Source organism: Ziziphus jujuba, chromosome 1 (assembly GCF_031755915.1).
Source record: "Ziziphus jujuba cultivar Dongzao chromosome 1, ASM3175591v1".
Taxonomy (NCBI): Eukaryota; Viridiplantae; Streptophyta; class Magnoliopsida; order Rosales; family Rhamnaceae; genus Ziziphus; species Ziziphus jujuba.
This window is the reverse complement of record NC_083379.1, coordinates 5316545-5342549: the sequence shown is the minus strand read 5'-3', so window position 1 is coordinate 5342549 and position 26005 is coordinate 5316545. Positions and strand designations below refer to the sequence as shown.

General features: G+C 35.7%; 4 protein-coding genes and 1 non-coding gene across 13 annotated transcripts; 2 read left to right on the top strand and 3 right to left on the bottom strand.

Moving 5' to 3' along the window:
* Positions 1–62: 62 nt before the first annotated feature.
* On the top strand, positions 63–5364 carry LOC107412337 (nuclear pore complex protein NUP98B). 5 transcript variants are annotated; one of them, XM_048469461.2, is made up of 12 exons: positions 63–271; positions 396–504; positions 1066–1353; positions 1637–2308; positions 2494–2619; positions 2703–2765; positions 2957–3019; positions 3221–3283; positions 3481–3824; positions 3942–4014; positions 4112–4159; positions 4249–5364. In XM_048469461.2, exons 1-11 carry the CDS (start codon positions 263–265, stop codon positions 4141–4143), a joined length of 1842 nt encoding a protein of 613 aa, XP_048325418.1. In that variant the 5' UTR covers positions 63–262; the 3' UTR covers positions 4144–4159; positions 4249–5364. The 5 variants fall into 5 exon arrangements, with proteins under 5 accessions (XP_048325418.1, XP_048325422.1, XP_048325417.1 ...); XM_048469465.2 differs by having other exon boundaries at positions 1637–1765; positions 4112–5364; XM_048469460.2 differs by having other exon boundaries at positions 4112–5364.
* Positions 5210–10030, bottom strand: LOC107412323 (probable alpha,alpha-trehalose-phosphate synthase [UDP-forming] 7). Of its 3 annotated transcripts, none has more exons than XM_060813906.1 (4): positions 9800–10030; positions 7408–9562; positions 7051–7324; positions 5210–6190 (listed from the first exon to the last, which is right to left on the bottom strand). In XM_060813906.1, exons 2-4 carry the CDS (start codon positions 9387–9389, stop codon positions 5879–5881), a joined length of 2568 nt encoding a protein of 855 aa, XP_060669889.1. In that variant the 5' UTR covers positions 9390–9562; positions 9800–10030; the 3' UTR covers positions 5210–5878. The 3 variants fall into 3 exon arrangements, with proteins under 3 accessions (XP_060669889.1, XP_015875564.2, XP_015875573.2); XM_016020078.4 differs by having other exon boundaries at positions 9804–10030; XM_016020087.4 differs by having other exon boundaries at positions 7408–9451; positions 9804–10030.
* Positions 10031–13024: 2994 nt separating this feature from the next.
* On the top strand, positions 13025–16788 carry LOC107412241 (uncharacterized). Of its 3 annotated transcripts, none has more exons than XM_048472252.2 (11): positions 13025–13305; positions 13475–13597; positions 13697–13766; positions 13988–14112; positions 14217–14432; positions 14885–14971; positions 15062–15484; positions 15602–15711; positions 15820–15925; positions 16151–16507; positions 16610–16788. In XM_048472252.2, the coding sequence occupies exons 1-10, from the start codon at positions 13156–13158 to the stop codon at positions 16490–16492; spliced, it is 1752 nt and encodes a 583-aa protein (XP_048328209.2). In that variant the 5' UTR covers positions 13025–13155; the 3' UTR covers positions 16493–16507; positions 16610–16788. The 3 variants fall into 3 exon arrangements, with proteins under 3 accessions (XP_048328209.2, XP_048328211.2, XP_015875455.3); XM_048472254.2 differs by having other exon boundaries at positions 13026–13305; positions 16151–16321; XM_016019969.4 differs by having other exon boundaries at positions 13036–13305; positions 16151–16405.
* A 7-nt stretch (positions 16789–16795) lies between these two features.
* Positions 16796–16869, bottom strand: TRNAI-AAU (transfer RNA isoleucine (anticodon AAU)). The gene has a single exon. It is a non-coding gene; the product is annotated as a tRNA-Ile (tRNA).
* Positions 16870–23736: 6867 nt separating this feature from the next.
* On the bottom strand, positions 23737–24594 carry LOC107412223 (precursor of CEP14). Its single transcript, XM_016019949.4, has one exon. It carries the CDS (start codon positions 24456–24458, stop codon positions 24171–24173), a length of 288 nt encoding a protein of 95 aa, XP_015875435.1. The 5' UTR covers positions 24459–24594; the 3' UTR covers positions 23737–24170.
* Positions 24595–26005: the final 1411 nt, after the last annotated feature.

Below are 26005 nucleotides of genomic sequence, written 5' to 3'. Positions count from 1 at the left end.
AAAAATAAAAATAAATAAATACCGCACCTTGATTTATTTATATAGAAAGGGATATTGGAAGAGTATAAATAACACTGTTTAAAGGTACGTTATTTTCTCTCTTGTTCTAAGGCTGCTTCTTCCTCTACTCTATGCAATCCAAGAGAGAAAGAAGGGTTTTTCTTTCGGAGTCTTATTAGGTTTCTTTTTTGCTCTTAAGAAAGTTTCTTCTTGTTGTTATCGTTTTGGAGGATTATTTTACGAGTTAGAGACTTTCCGAAGAATGGACAAGGTATAAAAGCTATTAACGTCTTGTATCATTTTCATTCTCATTAACGTCTTGTATCATTTTCATTCTTTGGTTCTTGGTTTCCATTGCGTTTATTGATTTAACTTCTTGGGTCTTTCTTAACCAGTTCTTTAATGGCCTCCCATATTTTGGGAATTCCTCTGGGTCTGGTCATAGCGTGGAAAACACAGGGAATACCAACAATCTCAGCAACATCCCAGCAGGGAAAATCACTGGTATAAACTTTCAACTGGGTGGTTCTTCTTGATAATAATGATGAATTTTATGCCTTGTACATGACTGAAAACTTATGTTACTGACAAATGTGTGTTGTACTTCTTTAACAACATTGATTTCTTCTTGTTGAAGCAAGATGCTCCCTTGGCAATATTTTGGTTTCTTTAATTAAAACCATTTCTTGAACTTTCAGTTTTCATACAGAAGCATGGTATAAGAATGTTTGTCGTCTGATTTTGACATCAATGATCTTTTTGCTTTCTTTTTCTGTTTTCGTAAGATTTGGTTACTGTAAGCAGTTTTATTTTTATTTTTTTATCATATCTATATATCTATATATATATATATAAACCAACTGGGGAACGGCAATACTTGTCCTTGAACACCTATTTGGAACTTCTATAATCTATTATCATTGTTTGATTTCCTGTTATCTAAACGTTTCACCATTAAACACCTATCATCCAGGTTTTTTTTTTTTTCTCCCCTGTGATCTAAATGTTTCACCATTAATTAATTCCCGTTTACTGTTCTTCATGTGTTCTCTCTTTGTTTCACAGGATTGGCTTTGTGTACCAGCCCTGCTTCAGTGTTTACTATGTCAAACATATCGCCAACTGGCAATGAGTCAGTGGTTTCCAACACTTCTAATGACACCAAGCTGACTGAACCAGCCTTCGGTACTACATCCACCTTTCAGATTGGCCCGACCATGAGTTCAACTCTTGGACAGGGACAGGGGTATACTTTATATGGTGCGTCCACACCATTCAACTCATGTACTACAAGTATTCAAACACCTAGTCTTGGTTCTGCTCAACCCCCTTTTCAACATACTTCTACAGCAGGTAGCACCAATCTCTTTGGAACTCTTCTCTTTTCTTTATTTTTGGGAACCCCCAGAGTTCCACATTTAGTAGACTGTGCATTACACTATAATTATGCAGTTTGAAGTGCACATGGTTGCTTCTTAATTGGAATTTGGCAGTTATAACTCATGCTTTCTTTTTAGTCAATTTCCTTCATAACAGGGATGTCGGGTACAATTGCATCATGTACATATATGCCTAAGTTCTTCAAAGTTTTTACGAGTGTTAATTGATGGCTTCATTTTTCCATCTTGTTTCTCAGCGTCAGGATTTGCTTCTGGTTCGTCAAGCGTGTTTTCTTTTCGCCCTAGCACTGTTTCATCAACCAAATTGCCTACTGCCCATGAGTCAGTGGTTTCCACCACTTCTAATGGCACCAATTCAACACTAGGTGTGTCCACTGCTCCCCTCTTTGGTACTTCAACCACCCTTTTTAATGGCACCACTTCATCACTAGGTGTCTCCATTGCACCAGCACTCGGTACTATTCCATCGTTTGCTCCTTCAACAACCACTTCATCACCATTTGTGTCCACTGCGCCAGCCTTTGGTACTATTCCATCCTTTGGTACTTCAACAATCTTTCCGATTGGCTCGACCATGAGCCCAACGTTTGGTGTGTCCGCACCATTCTCTGGGTTTGGAGTAGCTAGTCCCATGTCCATCAACATGCCATCCTTTAGTACTTCAACCTCCTATCCAATTGGCTCGACCACGAGTTCAACATTTGGTGTGTCTGCACAATTCTCTGGGTTTGGGACAACTAGTCCCGTAATGACCAACACGCCAATTAGTCCTTTATTTGCACCAGAATTTGGGGCTACAACTTCCCCAGCACCTCTTTTTGGCCCTGCTCAGTCCTTTTATCAATATACTCCAACAACAACAGCTAGAACCAATCTATTAGGACGTCGATATACTCCTACCGTAGCAGGTGGCGCCAATCTCTTTGTAACTTTGCTCTTTTCTTTTCTTTACTTTTTAGGGCCCAGAGTTCTAGTTTGGTAGATTTTCCATTACACAAGAGTTTATGCAGTTTGAGATTGTTTCTTAATAGTAATCTGAGAGTTATATAAATTAGGCCTTTTGTTTTGACAATTTTCTTCCATACTTCATCAGAGCGTGAAGGATCAAGTTGTGGAGGGTGTGCTTGTAATTTAATTTCTATATCGGCTATGCCCGCATATGAGAATAAAAGCCACGAAGAATTAAGATGGGAGGACTGTCAGCGGCAGCTGCATAAAGGTATATTTTATTAAACAGGAGGAAATAGTATATTTTTTCTGTATCTATCAACTAACCATCTTTTGGGCCTTGGTTTGCTCCAGGAATCGGGACTTCAAGTACCCCAACACCTAGTTTTAACTTTGGTCAACATGCTTCTACAACAGGTATGTTGGTGATGAGTAGCATTCATCTCCATATTAGTCAGTAAGGGAAAGCCATTGATGAGATGTGAATATATGTCTAGGCTTGCTGTTCAGAGTTTCATGGAACAATTTTTGTTTTTTTGTTTTTTCAATATTGTTACTCTGCTCCTATTTCACAAAACTACCATCTTTTGAGCCTTGGTTTGCTTCAGGAATTGGGACTTCAAGTACCCCAACACCTAGTTTTAACTTTGGTCAACATGCTTCTACAACAGGTATATTTGTGATGAGTAGCATTCACCTCCATATATGTCATTGGGAAAGCCATTGATGAGATGTAAATATATGTCTAGGCTAGCTCTACAGAGTTGTACAAGTTTTGCATGGAACAATTTATTTTATTTTATTTTTTGAAATCTTGTTACTCTGCTCCTTTTTCACAAAAGTAACCAATTTTGGGCCTTGGTTTGCTCCAGGAATTGGGACTTCAAGCGCCCCAACACCTAGTTTTAGCTTTGTTCAACATGCTTCTACAACAGGTATATTTATAATGAGTAGCGTTCGTGTCTATATTGGTCGGTAAGGGAAAGCCATTAATGAGATGAAAATATATGTCAAGGCTAGCTCTTCAGAGCCGTACAAGCTTTTCATGGAACAATTTTGTTTTGTAAAATCTTGTTCCTTTGCTCCTATTTCACAATACAGCGTTTACCGATTTCTTAATTTTAAAATCCAGGAGCTCCCAATTTTGCTGGCCAGAATGGCCATGGTGCTTCAGTCTTTGGAGCTACAGCTGGTACTTCCAACGCTTCCTTAACGTTTGGTCTACCGCCTTGCATTTCAACAAATACATGTTGCTTGCACTCACCTGGGTCTTTTCCACCTGCCTCCATCCATGCCTTTGGTCCTGGAGGAGCAACTCATGCTCATGCCACAAATGAAGCTTGGAGACAAAGTTCTATCCCTTCTGCTCACTCAAACATTATGGGTATGCCTGTGCCACTGGTGGGATATGGACAGAATTCATTTCCGGGCATCATGTTGATACTCCATCCAGTGGTTTACAACGGCCAAACAACTGTAAGTGACAGTTTCAAAGATAATGACATTAGTATATCAGTATCAGCTTTCTGGTTCTAGTCCTTAAAATTTTTGATGGGGCTTTTGAAGTCTATTCGTTGCTTTTCATGTGTGCAGACTAGCTTTTCCGTACTTCCTTTGTCAGCATTTTCCTCTTCCATGGCAAACTTCTCTCATTCATCAGCAGGAGGTTAGATGATGATCAATTGTTTCCCTTTGTCTCTATTGTTTTCAGTTTTTCTTTTTGTTTCAAATGCCAACTATCATTTTCTTTGCTATATTGGCAGGGTCAAAGGGCCAAGCGGTTTCTTTTTGCTAAAAATTCCGGCCTTAAGGTATAATTAAATGTCAGGTTTATACAATCGGTCCATTAATAAAACGAAGTCATCGCATATTACAACATCTCGGATCTTGACTTTGTCAGCAAGGCTTTGTGCCGCGTCCAACCAGGTGTACTCGTCCCGAAGAACAGCATAACCAGACCAAGACCGCAAATTCAGCCGGAACCAAAATCAGAACCAGTCCTAATATTTTGATAATTTCTTTCAACTTCCAAGACTAGTAAATACGACTTTGTGCGCATGAATTCTTGTCAACATGAGCTCCCCAGAACTTCCTGATTTTTTTTTATTTTTTTTCTTTTTATTTTTATTTTTTCATCCTTCTGGTTATATGTTCTGAAATTATCGGCATGAGTAACATGTTCGCTGCTCCAATTTTTCAAGATATATACTTGTTTCTGTTCGCTTACAGCATATGGCCATGTTACATAAATGGAGAACTAAGCCAGTCAAATTATGCGAACTATTATATCTATAACCATGATCAAATGTCATAAATGGTTTTAAATTTGATACACTTTATTCTTCAAACTTTGATGAGTAGCCTAACTATACTTTAAAATAAAAACCAATTATATACAATTAGAGCCTTTTTCTTTAAAAGTTGAAAAAAGAAATCAGAAACATAGGCATTCAGAAACGAACATTTCACAAACGGATCGAGCGAAGGGATAAGCTTAAAATGGAAAGTAGTTTATTTTGGCTTGAAAGAAAGTCTTTTCTACAAAGTGCGGTTCATCTGTTATTTTTTCCTCTTCTGTTTAAGACACATAGAACCCATATGATATGAGTAATGAATCCACTTCACACATTAATGGAGACGTCACATCATTTGCGGGAATGTTTGGAATTTTGTGTTTGTTGGTAAGCTAAAGAGATTTGGTCAAGTAACACAGAAAGTTCAATAAGAAAAAGGGGCAGTCCTATCCCAACCCTATTTCTAGAACAGTGGCCACAATGCAAGCATGTGGTCAGAGGTCCTTCAAAAGCAACAAGACTAGACTCCTAATCATTTTAAGGTTTGTCACATCAACAACGTGGCAATAAACCTCAATACAGAGAAACTAAATTGCATTTGCAACTTTGCTATGTAATGTACAGATTCAATAAGCATGGAAATTTTCCCAGAAACAATGGCAAAGAACAGTCACGCCGAAACTTAAAAAAGAAAGGGGAAAAAAGAAAAATGGAAAAATACAGTATACTGTTCTTAAAATTGATACCTATCTTACCAGCAGGACTCTGCTCCTACAACCAGTATGCCGTCTTACCACCATTAGAGTTAACTTTTCCCTGCTGTAGAACAAAGTGACATCATGTCTCCATCAAAAAGTGCGTTCTATTCCATTACGCACGTTTGGCAGCCTTCATTTTATGCATACGGTGCAACAATTATTTTTTAGTATTTCCATCCCAATTCCAAGTCTTCATGAATAATTTTGGTGAAACAAATTAATCCTTCAGAGGGCTGAGCAGATGCAACAAAATTTTCAGTTTTTTTCCCAAGTATACCCCACACACTCCACAGTTTTTTTTACTGTTGCAACGGAAAAAAGTCGCTATTGCTTTCAAATTAGCCACAAGTCATTCAGATAACAGGTCGTAAAATTCCCCAATTCACACTCTTCAAACTATGCCCAGCATGGAATTTCGCTTTGATTGGCTTTAAAAGACCGTACTTTTTTTAAAAGTGAAATGCTTTGGAGGAAATCATCAAGAGGAGCTCTCTGACTCTGAGTCTGGAGTTGGTGCCGAGTCTGAAGCTTCTGCAAGAGCCTCGAGCATGTTTATGACGTCGATTGTGTCATCCAAATAGTACTTGGCTTTACTTGGTTTTTGTCCAACAGTGCATGCAAAAACAGATGTATTGGAGGAAAGGACACCAGTTGTCATTGCATTGCCAATAGTCTCAAACATGTCCTCATCAGATCTATCATCACCAATACACAAAACAAAATCCGCCTGCTTTCCCCTCTCAGCCATCGATGTGAAGATCTTTTCTGCGACCACACCTTTACTTACTTCCTAGAAAGTCAAACAGAAAATTTTATGTCCAAAAAAAACATGTTTTACATGTCGTTGAGAGGCAGTAAGAACGGGGTCCCATACAAAGTGGCAGAGAACCATTACGGTTATATAAATAATTAAACACCACAATCAATAAAATGAATAACCAAATGCCAAATAAGCACTTAAACAACCATGCATAAAATTTAACCACTGAAATCATGTACAAAGGTTCCTGTTCTAATTTGTAAAAAACAGTAACAGAGACTACCAAGTTGATTCCGCTATGTTTAGAGAAAATTACCCATCAATAAGGTAATTGATGCTCCATCAACTATCAAAAAAGGACATCAACTGTTCCTCAATTATTATGCAGTCTTTAAGACATAAACTTAAATTTACCATATTGAAGACAGATAAGCGTCATACCCCATAATGTACATTTTGTCCAGGGTAGCTTAATTTTAAAAAGAAAACAATTCTAGCTATTAATATTAAATTAATATCCACCAAACAATGCTTGAGCTTATCTAACTAGGACAATGTAAATAACAGAATTGTTAATAGAAACTTGTTGCAGCTGGCATGTAGCTAAATGACCTGGCAACAGCTTACAACACGCACCCCTTGACGCAAAATAAATATAGAGAACTGAAAATGAATACGTTCAGATGACAGATAGAGACACCATCTACACTTTTATCGGTCATCAGTTCCAACAGTAGAACAAAAAATCAGTTGAAATATATACTTTAGCTAGTGCAGAATAAGTGAAAATAGGAAGTGCTGATGGCAAAAAGATTGGAAAAGTTTAGTTTTTATAAATCACAATATCTAAAAGGAACTTAAATTAATGACAGTGGATAGAGATAACCTACCTGTGGTTTTACTTCTACAATAAACTGACCACTTTTCACTGCAACTGGCTCATTTGCTAGTACACTTTCTAGGTGATCCAACATCTCCTTGGCCTGGCAGGATCCAAAGCCAGGGTCTGCATCACGATGGTGCCATACTAAGGCACTTTCTTTGGTTTCTATTGAAGAACCATCCGTTGCTTCTGTGTACAATTTCATAACTGGCTCAGCTATTTGAATCCACCCAAAATCACTACTCTGCCCGCAAATTTCCCAATCCTTGTCAGCAGACCACCTGTAAAAGCAAGGTATTAAGACACAATGGCAAATGAGAAACAAGCAAAGAGAAGAAGGAAAAAAATAAATAAATTAGCATACCTCATAAAATAACCATGCTCAGCAGCAATTCCGAGTTTCTTGCAAGGAGTAAACCACTTGCCCAAACTATCCCTTCCTCTCCCACTTACCACAAATATTGTATTTTTAGCATCTCCACAGAGCGAATTTATGATGGAGATAACCTCTGGACTGGGAACTTTATTAATGGTCGTTTGAGGCATCATAGTACCATCATAATCCAACAATATAGCCCTATTTTTAGATCTCGAATATGCAGATACAATGCTATCAACAGACAACTTTCTGAAGTTAGGATCAAGTGCTACAACCCTAAAACCGAAGCTCAAGCCGATCCCCCAGCACCGTCTTCGGAAATGGTCTTTGCATGTCCTTTCCATATCTTGGAAAAAGCTTCTTGACCAGTACTCCACATCATGTGTGCTAACATACCTATAATGCTTCTCATGCCGCATCTGCTTCTCAGAATCAGCCATAGAAATAGCCTCATTCATTGCCTCAGCAGTTGCTTCAATATTCCATGGGTTAACTCGAATTGCACCACTCAACGAGGGGGAACATCCAATGAACTCTGAAACTACTAGCATGCTTTTTTTGGGGCCAGTGTGTTCCGAATCAGGCCCTGACCCAGAGATTCCTTGCCTGCACACTATGTATTCATATGGAGTAAGATTCATCCCATCCCTCACTGCAGTGACCACAACACATTCAGCAACAGTGTAATATGCAGATCTTTCACTGAGAGAGATAGGCCTATCAATGAAGATTATTGGTTCATAACCAGGTTGACCAAACTTTTCGTTAATTCTCTTGCAGCTTGCCTGTATTTCAGCTTGAATTTCCTCAAGGTCTTTCCCTCTTCCTCTAGCAGGGTTTGCAATCTGCACCAAAACTGCCTTTCCCTGCCACTTTGAATGCTGTTTCAGCAATTGTTCCATCGCCAACAGCTTTAGATTGACACCTTTAAAGATGTCCATATCATCGACTCCAAGCAATACAGTCTTTCCTTCAAACTGTTGTTTGAGCTCTTCTACCCTCCACTCCTTATCTGCATGTTTCAATACTGACTCGATCTGCTTCATTTGAATTCCAACAGGCATTATTTTTATGCCAACTGTCCTCCCATAATATTCCAAACCAATATAGCCCCTCTTCGATTGATACTCCAGACCCAACATCCGACTACAACAAGACAAGAAATGCCGAGCATAATCGAAAGTGTGGAAACCAATAAGGTCAGAATTCAAAAGTGCCTTTAGAATCTCTTCCCTGACAGGTAAAGTCCTATATATTTCTGATGAAGGAAATGGGCTATGGAGAAAAAACCCCATTCTCAGTCTATTGAATCTCCTCCTCAGGAAGGTAGGCAGCACCATTAAATGGTAATCATGGATCCAAACATAGTCGTCATCAGGATTTATGACCTCAATCACCCTCTGAGAGAAAATCTTATTTGCTGCTACATATGCCTCCCACAGAGACCGATCAAACCTTCCTCCGTGGTTTGCTGAGAATGGAAGCATGTAGTGGAAAAGTGGCCACAAGTGCTGTTTGCAAAACCCATGATAGAACTTGGATAAAATGTCAGGTGGTAAAAAGGCTGGAACGCACTTAAACCTATCCAATAAAAGCTGCGACACATCATCTTGTTCACTGGGATCAACATCGACACTCAATGACCCCACATACAAAACCTCCATATCTTCAGGTAGACCATCCTTCAATTGCAATAGCAATGAGTCGTCATCCCAACTAAAACTCCAGCCTTTATTATCAGGTCGACGCTTAGCTTTTACTGGGAGCTGATTGGCAACAATGATTATACGGTCCTGAACAAGAGAGGAAGGAACATCCGACGACACACTATTGGCCTGATCATCATCAAGCTCTGATATCACTCCAGGAACCGTCATTACTCTCGGAAGCCGCTTTTTCTCCCGGACCATTACCGGAAAATTCCCGGAAGCTAGATCTAAAAGATTGGTATACGATTTAGACATCATTTTCGCTTACTTTTCAATGGGTATAAATCCCCAAGTCCAAATATCCTTTCAAGATCTTACAGCTGCAAATCAAACAAAGGATTGACTCCTTCAAATGACAATAAATTGGGCAGGATCTGTAATGGGTATCACCGCCAGTACAAAAATTATATTTGAACAATCCGAATAGTTCCCTGAATAAAGCATTAACACCAATTTCCAAATAAGATTCATACATATACAAAATGACCCATCAATGCCGTTCCCATATATCGAAAAATGCACAAACCCATAATCTAAATCATCAAATTTATATATTTATTAAAAAAAAAAAAAAAAAAAAAACAGCAAGCCAAATTGGAATGCAAATTATACCACACAAGACAAACCCAATAAAAAACGAAAAGAAACAAAGGGAGAAAATTTGATACCTACCACTGCGTTGAAAAAATAAAATCTGAATCTTTCCCACGTACAGTTCGGATCTGAAAGCGCAAAGAAAAACAAAGTTATTTTGTGTTTATCAGGAACAATAAGAAATCTAGGGTTTCGTTTTTGGTTATCTCTCTATCTATCCCAATCTCTCTCTCTCTCTCTCTCTCTCTCTCACCCTTTTTCTCTTTCCCTCTCTCTCTCTCTCTATACAATATACCATGCTTCCTTCTTTTGGTTTTGGAGAACAAAATGAACAAAAAATAAAAAATTATTTAAAATAATAATAAAAAACAAAAACCAACCAGATTGGATTTAAAAAATAAAAAATAAAAAAAATAAAAAATGAAAATGAAAAAGATTAAAAAAGAAGAGGATAAGGTCGGCCAGTAGTCTGCCCAGTAATGCCAACTGGCACTTGGTAAAACTACGCCCACGCGCTCTTTACCTTCCACCTTCCATTGCATTTGCTTCCGTGTCATCATCATATTCTGCCACGTTTACAGATAATAGACCGCTCAAAAAGCCATGTGGGACCCGTCGACGGGTGTACGTTCATATACTGCTCGACCCCACACGTCATCTGATATCCACTCAAAAACCAAATCATCAGGTGCTGTGTCAACACTATATGTTCGCATGCTAAACCAATAAATTTACAACACGCGTCGAGATAGATGTTTCCACCACGTGCTTCTCGCCGAAGAAAGGAGCTTTTGGGTAGGGTGGCCCTCGGAGCACCTGGGTCACACTAGGTGGGGACAAAAACAATGCGCAGCTGGCTTTGCGGCATGTTACCACGTGGCACCATGTAATACGATGTTTACGGATAAGGTTAAAAGGGCAAGACGACTAAGCGATGTGAGATAACGTCATTGGTGACGACATAAGAGCTACGTGGCGGCAGCGGTGCTAATAGGGTTTTTATGCGAGTTTGGGTTTTGGGGGAGAGGGGCTGGTGACAGAGGTGAAATGAAATGTCATTTTCATCCCTGTTGGATATGATTTATTTCTAGCGTATATTGTTGGGGTGGTCCAGAATAACACAGACGGATGAGGGGTATTAATACGAATTAACAAAACTATGTCGGAGTCAGAGCACGCGTTTCTTGACTTTATGTTGTGTTTCTGTCTTTCACCAAAATTTTCAACTTCTTGGGAAGGAGCTGACCATATATATAATATAGTATAATAATAATAATAATAATATATAAAAATAATTAAATATATATGGGTTTGAGAATTGCAATGTGAATATGGCTTCGAGGTAGGCAAGTAGGGGATTCCTTGCTGTACAATGTATTGACTATAAGAAATTCTTAAATGTTCATGTTTATCAATGTATTTTCACATATACGTACATATAGATACATATATTAAACTAATAATTCTAATACATGCATGCATGCAAATCATGTTCCTTCAGAATTGGTCAAATTTTTCTTTTTGAAAATATCTTCATCGTGTATTTGAAAATACTATGTTACTAATTTAAATTAATATTGTTTCGCTTTTAGGTTTTTTTTTTCTTGAAGCTAACATTCTTCTTTTTGTTTTTTTGTTTTTTTGGAATTACATGAAGTACATATAATGGGTGTTGGGTGTTATTTGACTTGTTTGCTTTCCTAGAATATATATAAAGCACTCCTTTTTTTTTTTTTTTTTTTGGGTATGGAAACGAAAAACGAAAGCAAAGGTTTGATAAGCTATTCTCTTATCATTATTCTGAAAAAAAGGTACTTAAATAGTCTAATCACAATTAAACAAAATAATTATCTGTAGCATTGGAATTTTCACCCCTCATTGCCATGATCAATGTGATAATAAGATGAATTACATTGCTTATCTACCTAAAAAAAAATATATATATATATATATATGACATATAGAGGATAACAAATTAATTAATGATGTTGTTTGTTATAAGATATACCTTTGGTATAATAGGTTAAAAAGGAAAAGAAACTTGTCTGGTATATTTTTTTATTTTTTATTTTTTTACTTACATGCTTTTATTTTTTAAAAGAAAAACATGAGAGCAAGAGATGAGGAAAATATGAGAGCTAGACGGATAGAGTTAGTAGAGTACGGAGAAAATAATACGGAGATCAAATATAAAAGGATTAAGATATATGATGTGGAAAGGTAATTATTTTCTTTTTATTTTTCTTTTCTTTCTAATCAAATTAGAATATAAATATAAATAGTTCTAGAGTTTTGGATGCAAAAAGTTATAAACCTTTTTTTTTTTCTTTTAAGAAAGCCAAAAATTAAAAAATTAAAAAAAATTATATATATATATGTATAGAATGGCATTTATACGTAATTCATTTTTCTAAATTGATGTAACAACTGAAAATTAAAATTCCAATACCTACCAATTTAGACACATCAAAAAGTGAGTTTTTGATAATAAGCGAGATATTTTAGCTACGGATGCACAATTTGGGCAACAACTATAATAGGGCGTAGAGTCACTATTGTTGATTGATCAGTTTAAATATCTAAACAAAATTTGTAGCAAAATTAGTTGGATTAGTTGGATGACGTAATTGATATGTTTCATCCTACTTCAATTTTGGAAAACTTTTTTATGGATAACATTACATGTTGTGAAGCCACTTTATCCTATTTTTATCCTTCAGAAAGATGAGCATTTTTTTATTTTCGTTTTTTAGTTTCTTTAAAAAAAATAATTTATCACTTATAAATTTAAATTAAAAAAAAAAGAGGAGATATTTCCTTTTTTTTTTTTTTTTTTTTAAGAAGGAAAATTTTTAAAACTGACGAAGTCATTGTTCCATGCTTAACTATGATTCAATTTCACTTTCACCTTTAGCATTTAACCTCAGTTGAAAAAAAAAAAATAAATGTCCCTTATTTGTTATTTTTTAAAATAAAATTATGTTATAAAGAGTATTAGAAAACGGCCAAACAAGCAATAATAGCAGCATGAATGCTTCACATGGACCACTGCAAAGGCAGAGATTGCTGACTCACCATCACAGCTAATAGAGTCCGGCAAAATTGGAAAAATTGAACACATTGAAAACGTGAAACAAGAGTTCATCCACTATTCAGAGCCAACCACCCATTGGATTTTCCAACAAGCAACTTCAAAATGCGTATATTTGTATAAAAGTTAAAAAACCCATCTGAGGCCTCAATGTCACAACAAAACAACATGTTGCTAAATGTCAAAACGACCCAACAAGAAAGAAAGCTCATAGTAGTCATACATAGTACACAGTACTCTTTTGGTGATTCATCCGATGTGTCAATTTTAGCTAATATTGTTGTCCTGGACATAATATTCTGGTGAACTGAGTCAGGAGAGACCTCTCAGGTGGACGAAATGTCCATGAAAAATGACCTGGTTTCCATTGAATTGGCCATTAAAACTGTTGGGAAATGGAAGGAGACTTATCAATGGATACCAATACTTGGAGCTATTGCTGCAATTGCAACTGCATTTTCGACTGGAGCCAACAATCTTCCAGCACCGGTCTGTGCTAACCCATCCAATAAATGAACTTTGAATGGCCATGAAACTTGCCACCATGCATATATGACCAATATTAAAGCCCAAGTTAGCTAGAAAACCAGGCATGCACATAGACCAATATTGCATCTTTATCTTCTTCCACTGAAAATGCTCTTGAATTGTTTCTCAGTTTTCCTCACCGGTAGGATCTGGGGCTCTGACCCTTCTAAAGGCATCCCTAATGGCTTGCGCAATCTATGTTCCCGGAGCGGCTTTTGCAAGCAACAGCTCTGTTAATGATTTATTTTCTGATGTATGTAAGAAAAAATAATTGGACCCTATTACGTATGCCTGCCTTTACTTTCAATAAAAATAAGAGCTAAAAAGTTAAGCTTTATGTATTGTTTTGCAGTTTCTCCAAGAACATCAACCAAATGAAGCTTTCTTGATGTGGAGTTTTGTAATTGTTCTAACCACTACAGGTATTAATAATCCCATTGGTTAATTAATTGCATCCATATAGGTTGTGAACTTAAGAAGATGGAGAAACAGAATGACCTTTCACAACCCCAAATGGTCGTAAGACTCTTCTAGTCCTCTTTCTTCTCTCCTGCTTGGCAGTTGACTCAATGTTGTTTTTCTTTGTAAGATCCAACTTGATCATGTCATATTCAATAAATATCCTTATTATGGTATTGGACAGCAATCTGGCTTTCTCTGGCTACATGCTTGGAGTTACCAGTTTCGTCTCAGCAATCGATCCAAGGTGCACTATTAGGAACCATACTTGTCACTGAAGGCTTTAGCTTCATTCCCTTGTGGAATAAGGTAAGAAAACAAATTTAACGGCAATGTAAATATTGGACTAAGGCTAAAGAGGACTCTGTAATGTTTTAATCTCTCTCGTGTATAAATGACGCTGCAAAATGCAGAATAATAATCACAACTTCAGCGTTGGAGGACTCCTTTGGATATTCCTTGAATGGATTGTTGCCCCTTTACTTGCTTGCTTTTGTGCATTCCTCATGTTCAGCGCTTTGAAGGCTTTTCTTCTTCGCCACGAAAATGCAAAAAAAAGGATTCTTGTCTTTCTCCCAATTGACTATGGAGTATCTGCAGGATTGCTTTGCCTCTTTGTCATGTATCAGGTTCTATACTGGTTTTGGATTTACTCAGATCCTCGTGAAAATTCTCAATTGAAGATTTGAAACTTTTTGTAAACAATAGCTAAATATTAGCCTTAATGCCCTGTAAGAAACAGCTTTTTGTGCTATATCATGCTTAGATTACATTGAACATGAAAATATTTAGATTACACCGTTTTCATCGAGTCAAATTACTAAAAAAAAAATTGATCAAGATTCCAAATCTTACTTTGCTTCATAAACCTCCATCTTTTTTTTCTTTTTCTTTTTTATCCTGTGACCTGTTTGAGTAGCATACAACCATTAGGAAACCAGACCGTGAGATATCTTTAAAACCCCACAAATTTATTGGCAACCAACATAAAACTTTACCAGACCAATATCTGAGCCAAGTACCTTCCTTCTCCATTATTATCCAAATATTTATTTGTAATCCTATGATAATTGGATGGCAGATCATACCAAATATAACAACTGTCTATGGATGGGAAGTTATAGTTGCAGTTGTAGGCGCTACCTTGATTGGAGCAGCATTATCTCTAGTAAGCTATTCAAAGGCTACACTTGTTGGATGGTTGGATCCTTCTCTTTTCTTATTTGCTGGCTGAGCATCTGAATTTTCTCTGTGACAGGTGTTGGTGGTTCCTTTGGCCATCAAAAAGTTTGATACAATCCAGAAGTCCAAGACAAAAAAGAAAAACACATCTCTGAGGCATCAATCTGTAGACATCCGAGACCAAGCACACAACACTAACACGGACACCGATGCAGAGGTTGAAGATGCCCTGAAAGATTTCATGCAGATGAGAGTCCTTGAAACTGTTTATGAAGAGGACGAGCAAAGCTGGGGTTCACCTAACCAAATCCAAGATTCTGAGCTTGCTCAACCAGTTTCTCTGTCTATTACAGATCAATCTGCTTCATTCAAACAACTGCTTGAGTCTACTCGGAACCATTTGGTTCAAACCAAAAACTTTCAGGAGACAAGAAAAACCACACCAACTGAGAATGTATCTGAGCTCTTCAGATATTTTGCAAAATCCACTTTTGATCCAGTGGGTATCCTATACACTCCTCTTTCTTCCCTTATTATTCCTTGGAGAATATTATGTCGAGAAGATTTGGTCATTTCTTGAATCTTCTAATCTATATGATTTCAAATGACTGTATAGGTAACAGAATATGACAGACAAACCCTTGTTCGCCATGCTTTAGCTGAAAAATATGATGAAATGGAAGAGTTATTCAGTTACCCTCAGCTTCTAGCTTCATGTATATTTGCGTATGTTCTAATACTCAGATTAAAAACCACCAGAAATTCTCGCACAAAATTTTCTAGACCATGGCTTCATAAAAAACCTAAATGATGGACTTGTTTATGAATATGCAGGCTTATACAATCTGCTAGTGAAATTGCTGCTGTGGTGACTCCATATGGAGCTATTCATGAAATATTCTCACACAGAGCAAAATATTCTGGAAATGGGGAAGACATGGTGAGTTGAGATTACCCTTCATCCTCAGCTCTTTCCTGGTATAGTTTTGCAGTCTGATTCCAAGACAGTCCCACTCGGTTACTTCACAAAAGAATGTGCTACTCTATAGGCAAACACATAGACAATAATATTTGGCAACATTACTGCATTAGTTTACAAAATTTTCAATACCAAATGATATACAACAGAAAATATATTAACGATGCATAAGATATAACCTTGTAGGAATCAGTAAACGTGGCTTGGTGGTTTAGGGCGATTGGTGGATTTGGTGCTGCACTGGGTTATTTTCTCTGCGGATGGCGGCTGACTCAGTGTCTAGGAGGCAAGCTGACTTATATGAGCAACTCACGAGGATTAGCATCTCAATTGTCGACTGTAGCAGCAATGATCCTGGTAAATAGGATTAAGCTTCCTGTTTCAAGCGTTCATGCCTTTGTTGGATCTTTAGTAGGAGTTGGAATGGCAGATGACCCTCGGGTGAGTTTAGACTGGAACTTTAGAGAATCTAGCATACTAAAGAGGGCTGGATCATCTACTCATCCAAGCTTTTTAAACTGGTTGTGAGCCAAAATAGCTTGTGTAATTTTCTTTAGTGTATAACTCATCTTTTGTTTTACCTTTAATCTAATTTTCATTTTATCCCCATTCAACTAAAGAAGCTTTTGTACTTGGTTTTTGCAGAACGTGAACTGGAAACTCCTCTTGAAGTTCATATGTGGGTGGGTGGTCACCATAATTTTCTGTTGTGGGGTTGCTTATGTGGTTTTCTCTGCCTCTATTCACTCCCCATCTTATGTAGTACCCTGATCTCTTGTGCATTCATTTATTGTTGTGCATAAAAATTTCTTAGGAAAGAAAGACATTAGTTGGCCCATGCAGGTCTCGAACCTGCGACCTTCGCGTTATTAGCACGACGCTCTAACCAACTGAGCTAATAGGCCAATGGTCTGCGGGTTTCAGTTTTCTTATTAAATTCGTTTAATTCAAAGGACATAAATCCGTAAACACTTTTCAATAATTTTTTTATTTTTTTAGAACTTTAATATTATTGTAGGTATGAACCTGTTTTTCGTTTTTTTAGCTCTGTAGTTTTTTGCATTTTTCTCTAAGCATAGTAAGTTGATGTACATCAAGAATAAATGCAACTTGCTCCAAACGTAATTTACCTTTAAATTGGTCAAGGTTGCATATAGAGTTAGCAATGATGAAGATGATGAAGCAGGGAATCAAAGCATGCGTTTGGTTGGTAATCAAGATCCCCCAATCCCTGCGCTTTTTCTTTTCATTTGATTTAGTGGTAACCTTAATTAATTAATATAATATAATCTGTACCTACCAAGATTGGAAAGAAATGACTGATTGGATTGGCACACACTTTCTATTCCATCATTCCAAACATATTTAAACCACATGCAGACATGAGAAAATAATATAATTAAAATAAGAAAAGGCAGTTGGTATACATGTAGGAGAGAAAATGGACTAAATTCAATGTCAATGGAGTTCCAGCAAGATTAGCGCATCATATGATCTTGTTCTTGTCTAATCGATTTTATGGTCAAAGTCAAACAATATTGATCATCTACACTACCCATGCAAAAGCTAATAAGTACCTATTTTGTTGCTTGTGGTCATCAATATCGTTTCCTGCAATTATCCTGAAGCTGTTCAATGACTATGTGTCTATAATTTCCCAAATCCCTAGTCAAAACTTTATTTTATTCTTGTTGACATATGTATAATTTTCTTATGAAGTATTAGCTACCTAACCAAATGTGCTTTAAGATAAATACTCTTTTTAATTAGTTTTTATATGTAATTAATTAATATATTATTTTTGCTTATGGTGGGTTGTTGGGAGTGCCATAAATTCCTAACTATGTATCATAGAACACTCAAGAAACAAATGTTTGGTCTTGAGAAGTCGCTTCCAAAAATAATGTTTAAATAGAGCTAAAGCAAAGACAAAAACAGTGATATTTTGAAATGTAAAAATTGAAAAGAAGATTAATTTCATAAAATTAATTTTAATCAATTAAATGTTGAAGATGGTGTATGAAATAGTGTAAAGCAAATGCAATGATAAAAACAAATAAAAGAAAAGAAGATCATGTTGGAGAAAGAAGGAACTTAGAGTACAAAATCAATAGTCCTGTACATGCTTTTTTTAAGTTTCAATGACTTTAAAACACCCACTAAATAAGCGGCGTGGGTCATGGGATTGTTGTTTTTTCTTCTGGGGTTATGTGTACTAGCAATTAGCTAGCTAGCTTGCAAGTGCACTGTCAGATTTGGTACAATCTTTTTCAATTTCCTGTTGATTAGCACCTCAAAACAAAATGGTTGAATCTCCACAATCCACATCTTCATCTATGATCTCTATCTGCCTACATATGTTAATTAAAAAAGGAAAATGCCATATATATGTATAAATATGAAATTTGGAGTATCAGAGCTTTAGTTAGTTAAGCTTTTCATGGCCAGCTTTAGAGATGGTTTCAAGTCGTCTTGTATCTTCAGCTTCAGCTTCTGCCTCATTATAATATGTGTCTCACTAATGGCTGCAGCCATAAGTAGTTGTGAAGCTCGATTCCACTTGCAACGACCAGTACTCCATGTGAGATCAACTTATGGAAGTGAAGAAGATAATCAGATGCATAGTATGGTGATGATAGATTTGCATTTATATAAGAAGGTGGTGGGTAATTCCCAGCAGAAGATGGTTCATGGAAAGCGTCCAATCCCAGCATCAGGTCCAAGCCACAGGAGTCACAAGGCCCTCACTTTCTCTCGACATCTTCTTCATCATGATCATCCCTACACAACCTCTCAAAGCTTCCCATTTTAATTGCAGAGTGACCAAAGCCCCATCAAAGAGTTCTCTTCTGTTCCTGCTTTGTTATTCGCCATTTTCTTCCATACAAGCACACAAATTCACCCCCCCCCCCCTTCAAAATGTTATCAGATGAACCTTTTTTTTTTTTTTGTGGTAAATAATTTATCACAGGTTCGAGTGTTGACACAAAAAATATATCAGATGAACTGTGAACTAATTAAGATTATTTTGTATTGTTTTCTTTTTTTGTTGGTAAATATTTTGTATTGTTTTCATTTACATGGAAGATGGAAGATATGGTATAGTTATCATGATGTGATCATCTATTATAAGTTTTTGGATACACCTGATCAGTAAATATATGTAATTGTTTTTTTATGGATCCAGTTTATATATTGATCAGACTGATTACCCCAAAATATTCAGAATAAGAAAACTTATAATACAAATAATGGTTGAGTTTTGAAAGGGAAACAAGATTGCTGGTCCATGCAAAATTAAAGTCTCTCAACCATATTTTGATTCTTGCATCATTTGAAGCCAATGAGCTAGCCTTGATAATGTGGTTTCTTTAATTTATCATTTCCATCTGAGGTAAGAAAGAAAAATAAGTGTGAAGTGAATTGGGTAATGATTATTGGCAACAGCAAAGTGTTTCTTGTTCAAATTAAATGAATCCCATTTTGCAATTCAGGCTGAAGATTTTTTTTTTTTGCCACGGATGCTGTCAACAAGATGCAAATAGGAATGGGGAATAAAAAATGCTTTCGCTGTCTTCATCAAGTATCCAAAATATATATATATATATATATATATTTTGTTGGTAATTTCAAGTATTCAAAACCTAAGCACAAAGAAATATGTATTCCAAAGTACTCTAAACTAATAGCTTGGTATTTGGTCGTGTTATTTCTAGTAATTGCCAAATTGCCATTGGAGACTTGCCACTGAAAGGCCCAAAATAGTTCCTCGAATGGATTTGATCTCTTTTGGGCTTTGCCAGCATTGAGGACAGTTGAAAGTTTACCTTTAAGACCCAGACTATACATGGGATGAGACAACGAACAAGAACCAAGAGTTTAAACTGATTTGACCAACTTTCATCTAAATAAACCATAATGATTTGGTGAGATAATAATCAAAATTGTTTGCCTCCCACAACATAGTAATTCTATCATTTGCCAATCACCACCATCCAAACAGTAGCATCGAAATTGAATTATACCAGCATTGAATGCAAAAAATCAATAAACAAATTAACTGTTTCGGAAATAGATAAATAAACAAATTAGCTGAAGCTACCTTTCTCCAAGTGTGTATGAAAAAAACAAAAAACAAAAAAACAAAAAAAGAAAAAAGAGAGACAGAGGATTGGCCAAAAATTCAATGTTAGTGGGCAATAATTCAACTCCCTTCCCCCATCATATTCTGTCCCACAAATTATCAATATATAAAAAATAGTTTCCCCACAAGCAACGTTTAACAACCTTTTTTCGTTAGGTGTTATATTTCTTACTGAAAACGAGTTACATGTGAATCTAAATATTAATTTAGTTAGTTAGACATTAATTAAAAAAAAAAAAAAAAGATTTTCCTTTGCTTCATCCATATGTGAATTTAACTTTTAGACAACTAAGTGCATACATGGCTATTTAAACCTCCAGCACTATTACCAACTGATCTAAGATGAAACATTCAATTTTTTAAAAAGCTTTAACTGGTAAGGAATGAAGCGTAATCAATATATATTAATTGTTATTATCAAGTCCAACACCGTACTTTTTAAGCTCTATCCATTTAATTAAATCTGCATCTTTTTAATTAAATTTTACCAGATGTTAGTTGGATTTTACGAATTTCTATTGAATCCTTATCATTTAGATCCCCATGTAAATCAACCCATGCGTTTAATTATATTACTGTCTAAAAAACTATATTATAAAGTTAATTTCTTCAGATCATGCCAAAGTTGCTTGCGTGAAAAAGATGCAAAATAAAACTTCCATAATCTTGGCACTGAATTAAGTCATAGAGAGGCAAGGTTATAGCCATTCAAAATTATAAAAATGTTATAAATGTGTCAAATTAATTAATTTCCAAATCTAAAGGTGTTTTTGTTACGGAAGATAGCATGCTTTCTTTCCCATCAGAGAAGTCGAATCTCTATCCGTTTTCAAAGTCTTTTCTTACAACAATTTCATGTAATTGTGGAGCTGAAAATTCATTGAATTCAAGTTTTATCTGGTTACTTAAAGCGAAAGAAATACTATTTTACTTTTTAAAATTAAAAAAATTAACAAAAACATAAATCAATGTTGGTTTAATTGGTTGAAATGGTTGAAACCCAATTCAAAAGAGGGGTTGTTTGTTTTGCTTTTTTTTTTTTTTTTTTTTTTTCTAACTTTCTACGAAAAGACAGTGTTAGGATGATGGGAAACACGTGGCTTGACTAACATTTCTTTTACTGCCTTCATGGAAACTGAGATAAGATACGACACGTGTGGTCCTACCCCCCAAAAGTCAAACAGTCAAAGATTTTTTTTTTTGTATTTTTGGTACATTGGCCACCTCACTGACTTTGGGGATGCCGGAGCTGACCGTTGCATATGCCTCCTGCTGCCGCCACATTTTCCCCACAATCTTTTTTCTTTTTCTTGTCCTCCACGTTTCTCCTCGAAATTTCAGACCAAAATTGATATTTCTTAAAGCCCAGGCATAAAATTAAGCTCCCCTATTTCTTTACCAAATAAAAATAGAAAAGATAGACCCCAAATAAAATTTAGAGGCTTTAGAACCTCAAGATTAGAGATTGGAAATTAAGGATTGAAGGTCCACAGAATCACAAAGAAACCGCATGAGTTCCATTTTCCAAACCACCGGTCGGCGGGGGCGGTTTGTGGAGCCCTTATGTTGGTTCAACTTTGTATACGTGTAGAAAGAAAAGTAGTTGGGCTTTAATTATTTTGTTTCACCTATAAAATTGTTTTATTTTTCTTTGGTCTAAAATTTTACTTTTGATTATTTCTATTTAACCAGTCGGCAATATTAATTTGAATCATGAAATGGGGCTGCTATAAACAGTCCAAATGAAGAAGATAGGCGCATTTTGAATTTGTGTATAATGGTGAGTCGTCAATGTGAGTGGTCGCATCCGATTTGGCCCAGTCAATAAGAATTGAGCATTTTTTGGGCCAAAACTTTGTCTTTTTATGTATGTATGTAATGAAGTAGCTTGCTAGCTACCTTAACCTTATTAATTTCTTTATCAAGTTGAAAGTGAAACAAATTCTCTGTAGAATTGAATTCCATGCATGTTTCATAGGTTAGCGGATCTAATGAAGCTACCCCATCACTGTGGTGGCTTCAAAATGAATTCAGAGTCAATAGTAGTCCATTCTGCCTAACTAATTTTGACTTTTGCCACATTGTATATTATACTCCTAACTTTGGTTAAAAGAGATAAGAGGTTTTGTAATAATTGACTGGTTAAGTTGGAGAAAGAAAATTGAGATATAGACTTTTCGACTATGTTTGGGGGAAACTTACCAGGAAATTGATATAATTCAAAAAATTGGTAACAAAATTAAATATTTCATATTTAGTTTTTTTTAATGGAATATTTATTTTTTCTATTTTCCATAATAATGGTTTTGAAATTGTGATACACATTTTTATCAGACTCTAATCGGTTACAGTTGTTTTACCAACATTGTCAAATCTCTAATTAATATAAATACACGTTTGTTGGCTCCCAATAAATCACTTTTCATTTTTTTTTTCCCCTCTCTTTTCATATTTTCCTTAGCTGTATTCACAAAACACTTATCTATGACCACAACTCTCACATCCCCATGGAACTCTTGTCTGTCTTTTGGTAGTAGGTGGATAAATTTTGTTAAAAACAAAAAAATAAAAAGAAAAAGAAAAAATAATAAAAAGAAAAAGAAAGAAAAAACTTCAATTACCTGATTCTACAACTAGTAGTAGAGCATTGTTCGGGTTAAAAAAAGGAGTTATATTTGCATCGTGGTTTCAAGTTCTCTGGAAATTAGAAAAGAGAGTTTATATTAGAAAATGAAAAATTAATAGACTTTGAAAGCAGTCAATTTATAATAGCGTCATTTTCCCTTGAAAGATTGAAGAAAGTAGATGTGTGTTTAAAATACAAGGCGTGGACCACTTGCTCTTGGAATTTAAGAAGCCATGGAGAATTTTTTTTTTTCTTTTTTGGCTTAACTCCATGCCTTTTGTTCCTGGTCAATCCTGGTGGCTGCTATCCACAATCAAATATACATACAACCTTGATTGTCTCTTCTTCTTCATTTAATTTTCTACTAACCCACAATCTGCTAATTAAAATAATACCGATTAATATGTTACTACACTAGTGCAAAGTAATTGACCAATTTCGACTCATCACTAAATAGAAACAGAGAGACTTTGAGGGTCTCATTAATGGACTGACTGACAAATGTTGGATTTGTACTAGGCCGGCCCATTCAAAAAATATAGACAATTTGGTGACATATATTATAGCAAAAATGGGTTAAGGTAAAAATTCTAAATGTGTTTTACAGTTTCATAATATTAGGGGTTTGGTGTTGCATGGATATGAACATAAAGAGCTTTGTATAGAAATGGCATTATTTTTTGGTAATTGGCTTGTGATGGTTCAGAACGTTGGATAAAAGTCCCACAAGCGCGTTTTCTGGTGCTGCACTTTCCATTCCAGTCACGAAGTCTGAGCCAAATGGCAGGCAATTACGTGACAACCAGTCCTCTATTAAATTATTCATTAGTAATAATATATAATATATATTTATTGTTCTCCACCATACCCATTTTCCAATAACTCTACAAATTAATATACTTTCCAAATCACATGTCAAAGTTCAAATATAAATGAAAAAAATTAAAGATTCATAGAGCTGTAGATGCCAGACTTCTGAAGTAAATGCAAGCAAACAAATAATTTAATAATAATAAGGGAATTTATCTATCATATATATACATATATATATACTGCTATTCATTTTCTTATTGAAAAAATTAAACGAGATGAGAGATTATACAATTTTAATGTAACTATGAATGTAAAAATTCTTATAGATGTAAAGGAATGCGAAATACAAAATGAATCCCTCTGCCTCTAGGCCTCTTAGCTAGAAGGTACAAATGAACTATCATGTAAAAACTGAACTGTCTATACATTTCAGCTGCTGTATTCTAAATTCTCTGTCTTAAAGCCAACCCACAAAAAAAGATCTATAAAAAATTGGGAAAACTGAAAAAGAAAAAAATATATATAAGAAAAAAAAATTTTTTTTTTCCTTTGAAAATCATATAATAAAGTAATTAAAAAATATGTTTGAATAAGAATGAATAATAATAATAATAATAATAATATTAATGACCCATGCCGGGGCTTGGAACAGACTGAAGAATCCGCTCGATGCTAATAAGGTGTCGAGCAATGAGTTTCTCGTTGACGACGACAGCATGGCCCTTATGGCTTGGGGAAGAAGAAGGCACGTTGCCCTTTGGAAGGGCACTGAGAAACAACGAGTCCACCATAGAAGGAGCTCTCTTCTCTTCGTCCTTGATAACCAAAAGCTTTCTGGCTTCAGAACTCCAAGCAGACGAGGCGAAAACCACCATGAACAAAATCAGAGACAGAGAGGCTAGGCGAGCCATTAGAAACAGTGACAAAATAATTCAGAGAGAACAGCGCCAGAAAGAAACAGAGAAAGAGGTGATTGGGGTTGGTGGAAGAGAAGAAATTATAGAAAACGGAAGATTGAATGTGGAAGTGCCGTCTGGGGTTGTAGGCCTCGAATTATATATATAGGCAGATAATAAGAGAGAGAAATTCATGCAGTAGTGCGTGACCGCTAGAGAGAGAGAGAGAGAGAGAGAGAGAGAGAGAGAACTTGGGGGTCAAGCTAGAGAGAGAGAGAGACGTGGCCAAGTGAGTAAGACTCATAACAGTGACAGATTTTTGGTGAATATAGATATAAGGGTGAGTATTGCAATAGGAAGAGAGAGTGAAAATGGTAAGAAAAGACCGCGTGGAGGAGTTGCTTGGTAAACATGAGATTTGCCGCCGGCCACTATTTTGTGTTTCATTTTCATAATTCATAATTCATGCACCGTCATTTGGCCTCAATTTTCCACTCTCTCATTAATTTTTATATATTTTTATATCCCAATCTTAAACTAGTTTTCTTCTTCTTCATCTGAGTTGAAATGTGTCGGTTACAATTAGCTTAAATTTAATTTGCTCAGCTCCTTTGGAATTTTGATTAGGCAAGAACACAAAATTGGGTGCTCCATTTAATTTTATGGACGCACTGATATTACCGTCATCCTCCGTTAAATCCTATATATTCTAAAAGTTGACGGTGTCAGTAGACTTAAAAAACGTATTTTTGACAATTGTCAAAATGCATTTAATAAAATACCACTCATTTCTCTAGTATTTAAAGCAAGGAATCTGGCTTAATTGATTATGCGCACTATGACCACTAGTAATTTATTACCCTTTGATTTATTACCGACATTTAAGTTAATATCAGCATTATTAACCTTAAAATTCTGTACTATAAAATTGTGTTCTACCAGTGTTCTTGTGTCTATTATTGTTGTTTGATTGCCAAATGAAAATTTAAAAACGGAAACATGAAAGATCATTTGATAAAATGAAAGACAATATATAAAGAGACACCACCCCAACCAAAAAAAAAGAAGCCAATCATTGATGCCCTCGTCTCAAAAAAAAAAGTCTTGAAAGGGGGTTTTGGTCCTGGATTTGCAAATTGCAATAGTCCAATTTGTTATTCAGAAGGCATGCATTGGGTTTGGGTGGTACAGGTAGGGACCAGAATGAGGTAACATGGAATAAATTATGCCATGTTTTCACCGACTGCAATTGCAGAAGACATTCTCTGGTGAAAATCCCAAGAACCCCCAAATGAGCTCGCTAGCTTTGAGTTTTTAATGGAGCCAAAGCTTATTATTGGAGAGGCCTCGTGAATTATTACACAAAGTCAAAACCGTGAAACAAAAGAAACATCCATTAAGTTGGTCCCACAAATATATATATATATATATTTATAGGCAAAATATGAAGTAGAAATCACAAATCTAGAAATGTGAATGAAATCAAGGAAGATATGAGAATTAATTCAGCTTTTCATTGGTTTCTTACTCACCTTCACGTGGCAATGTTTTCTGTGTTTTAT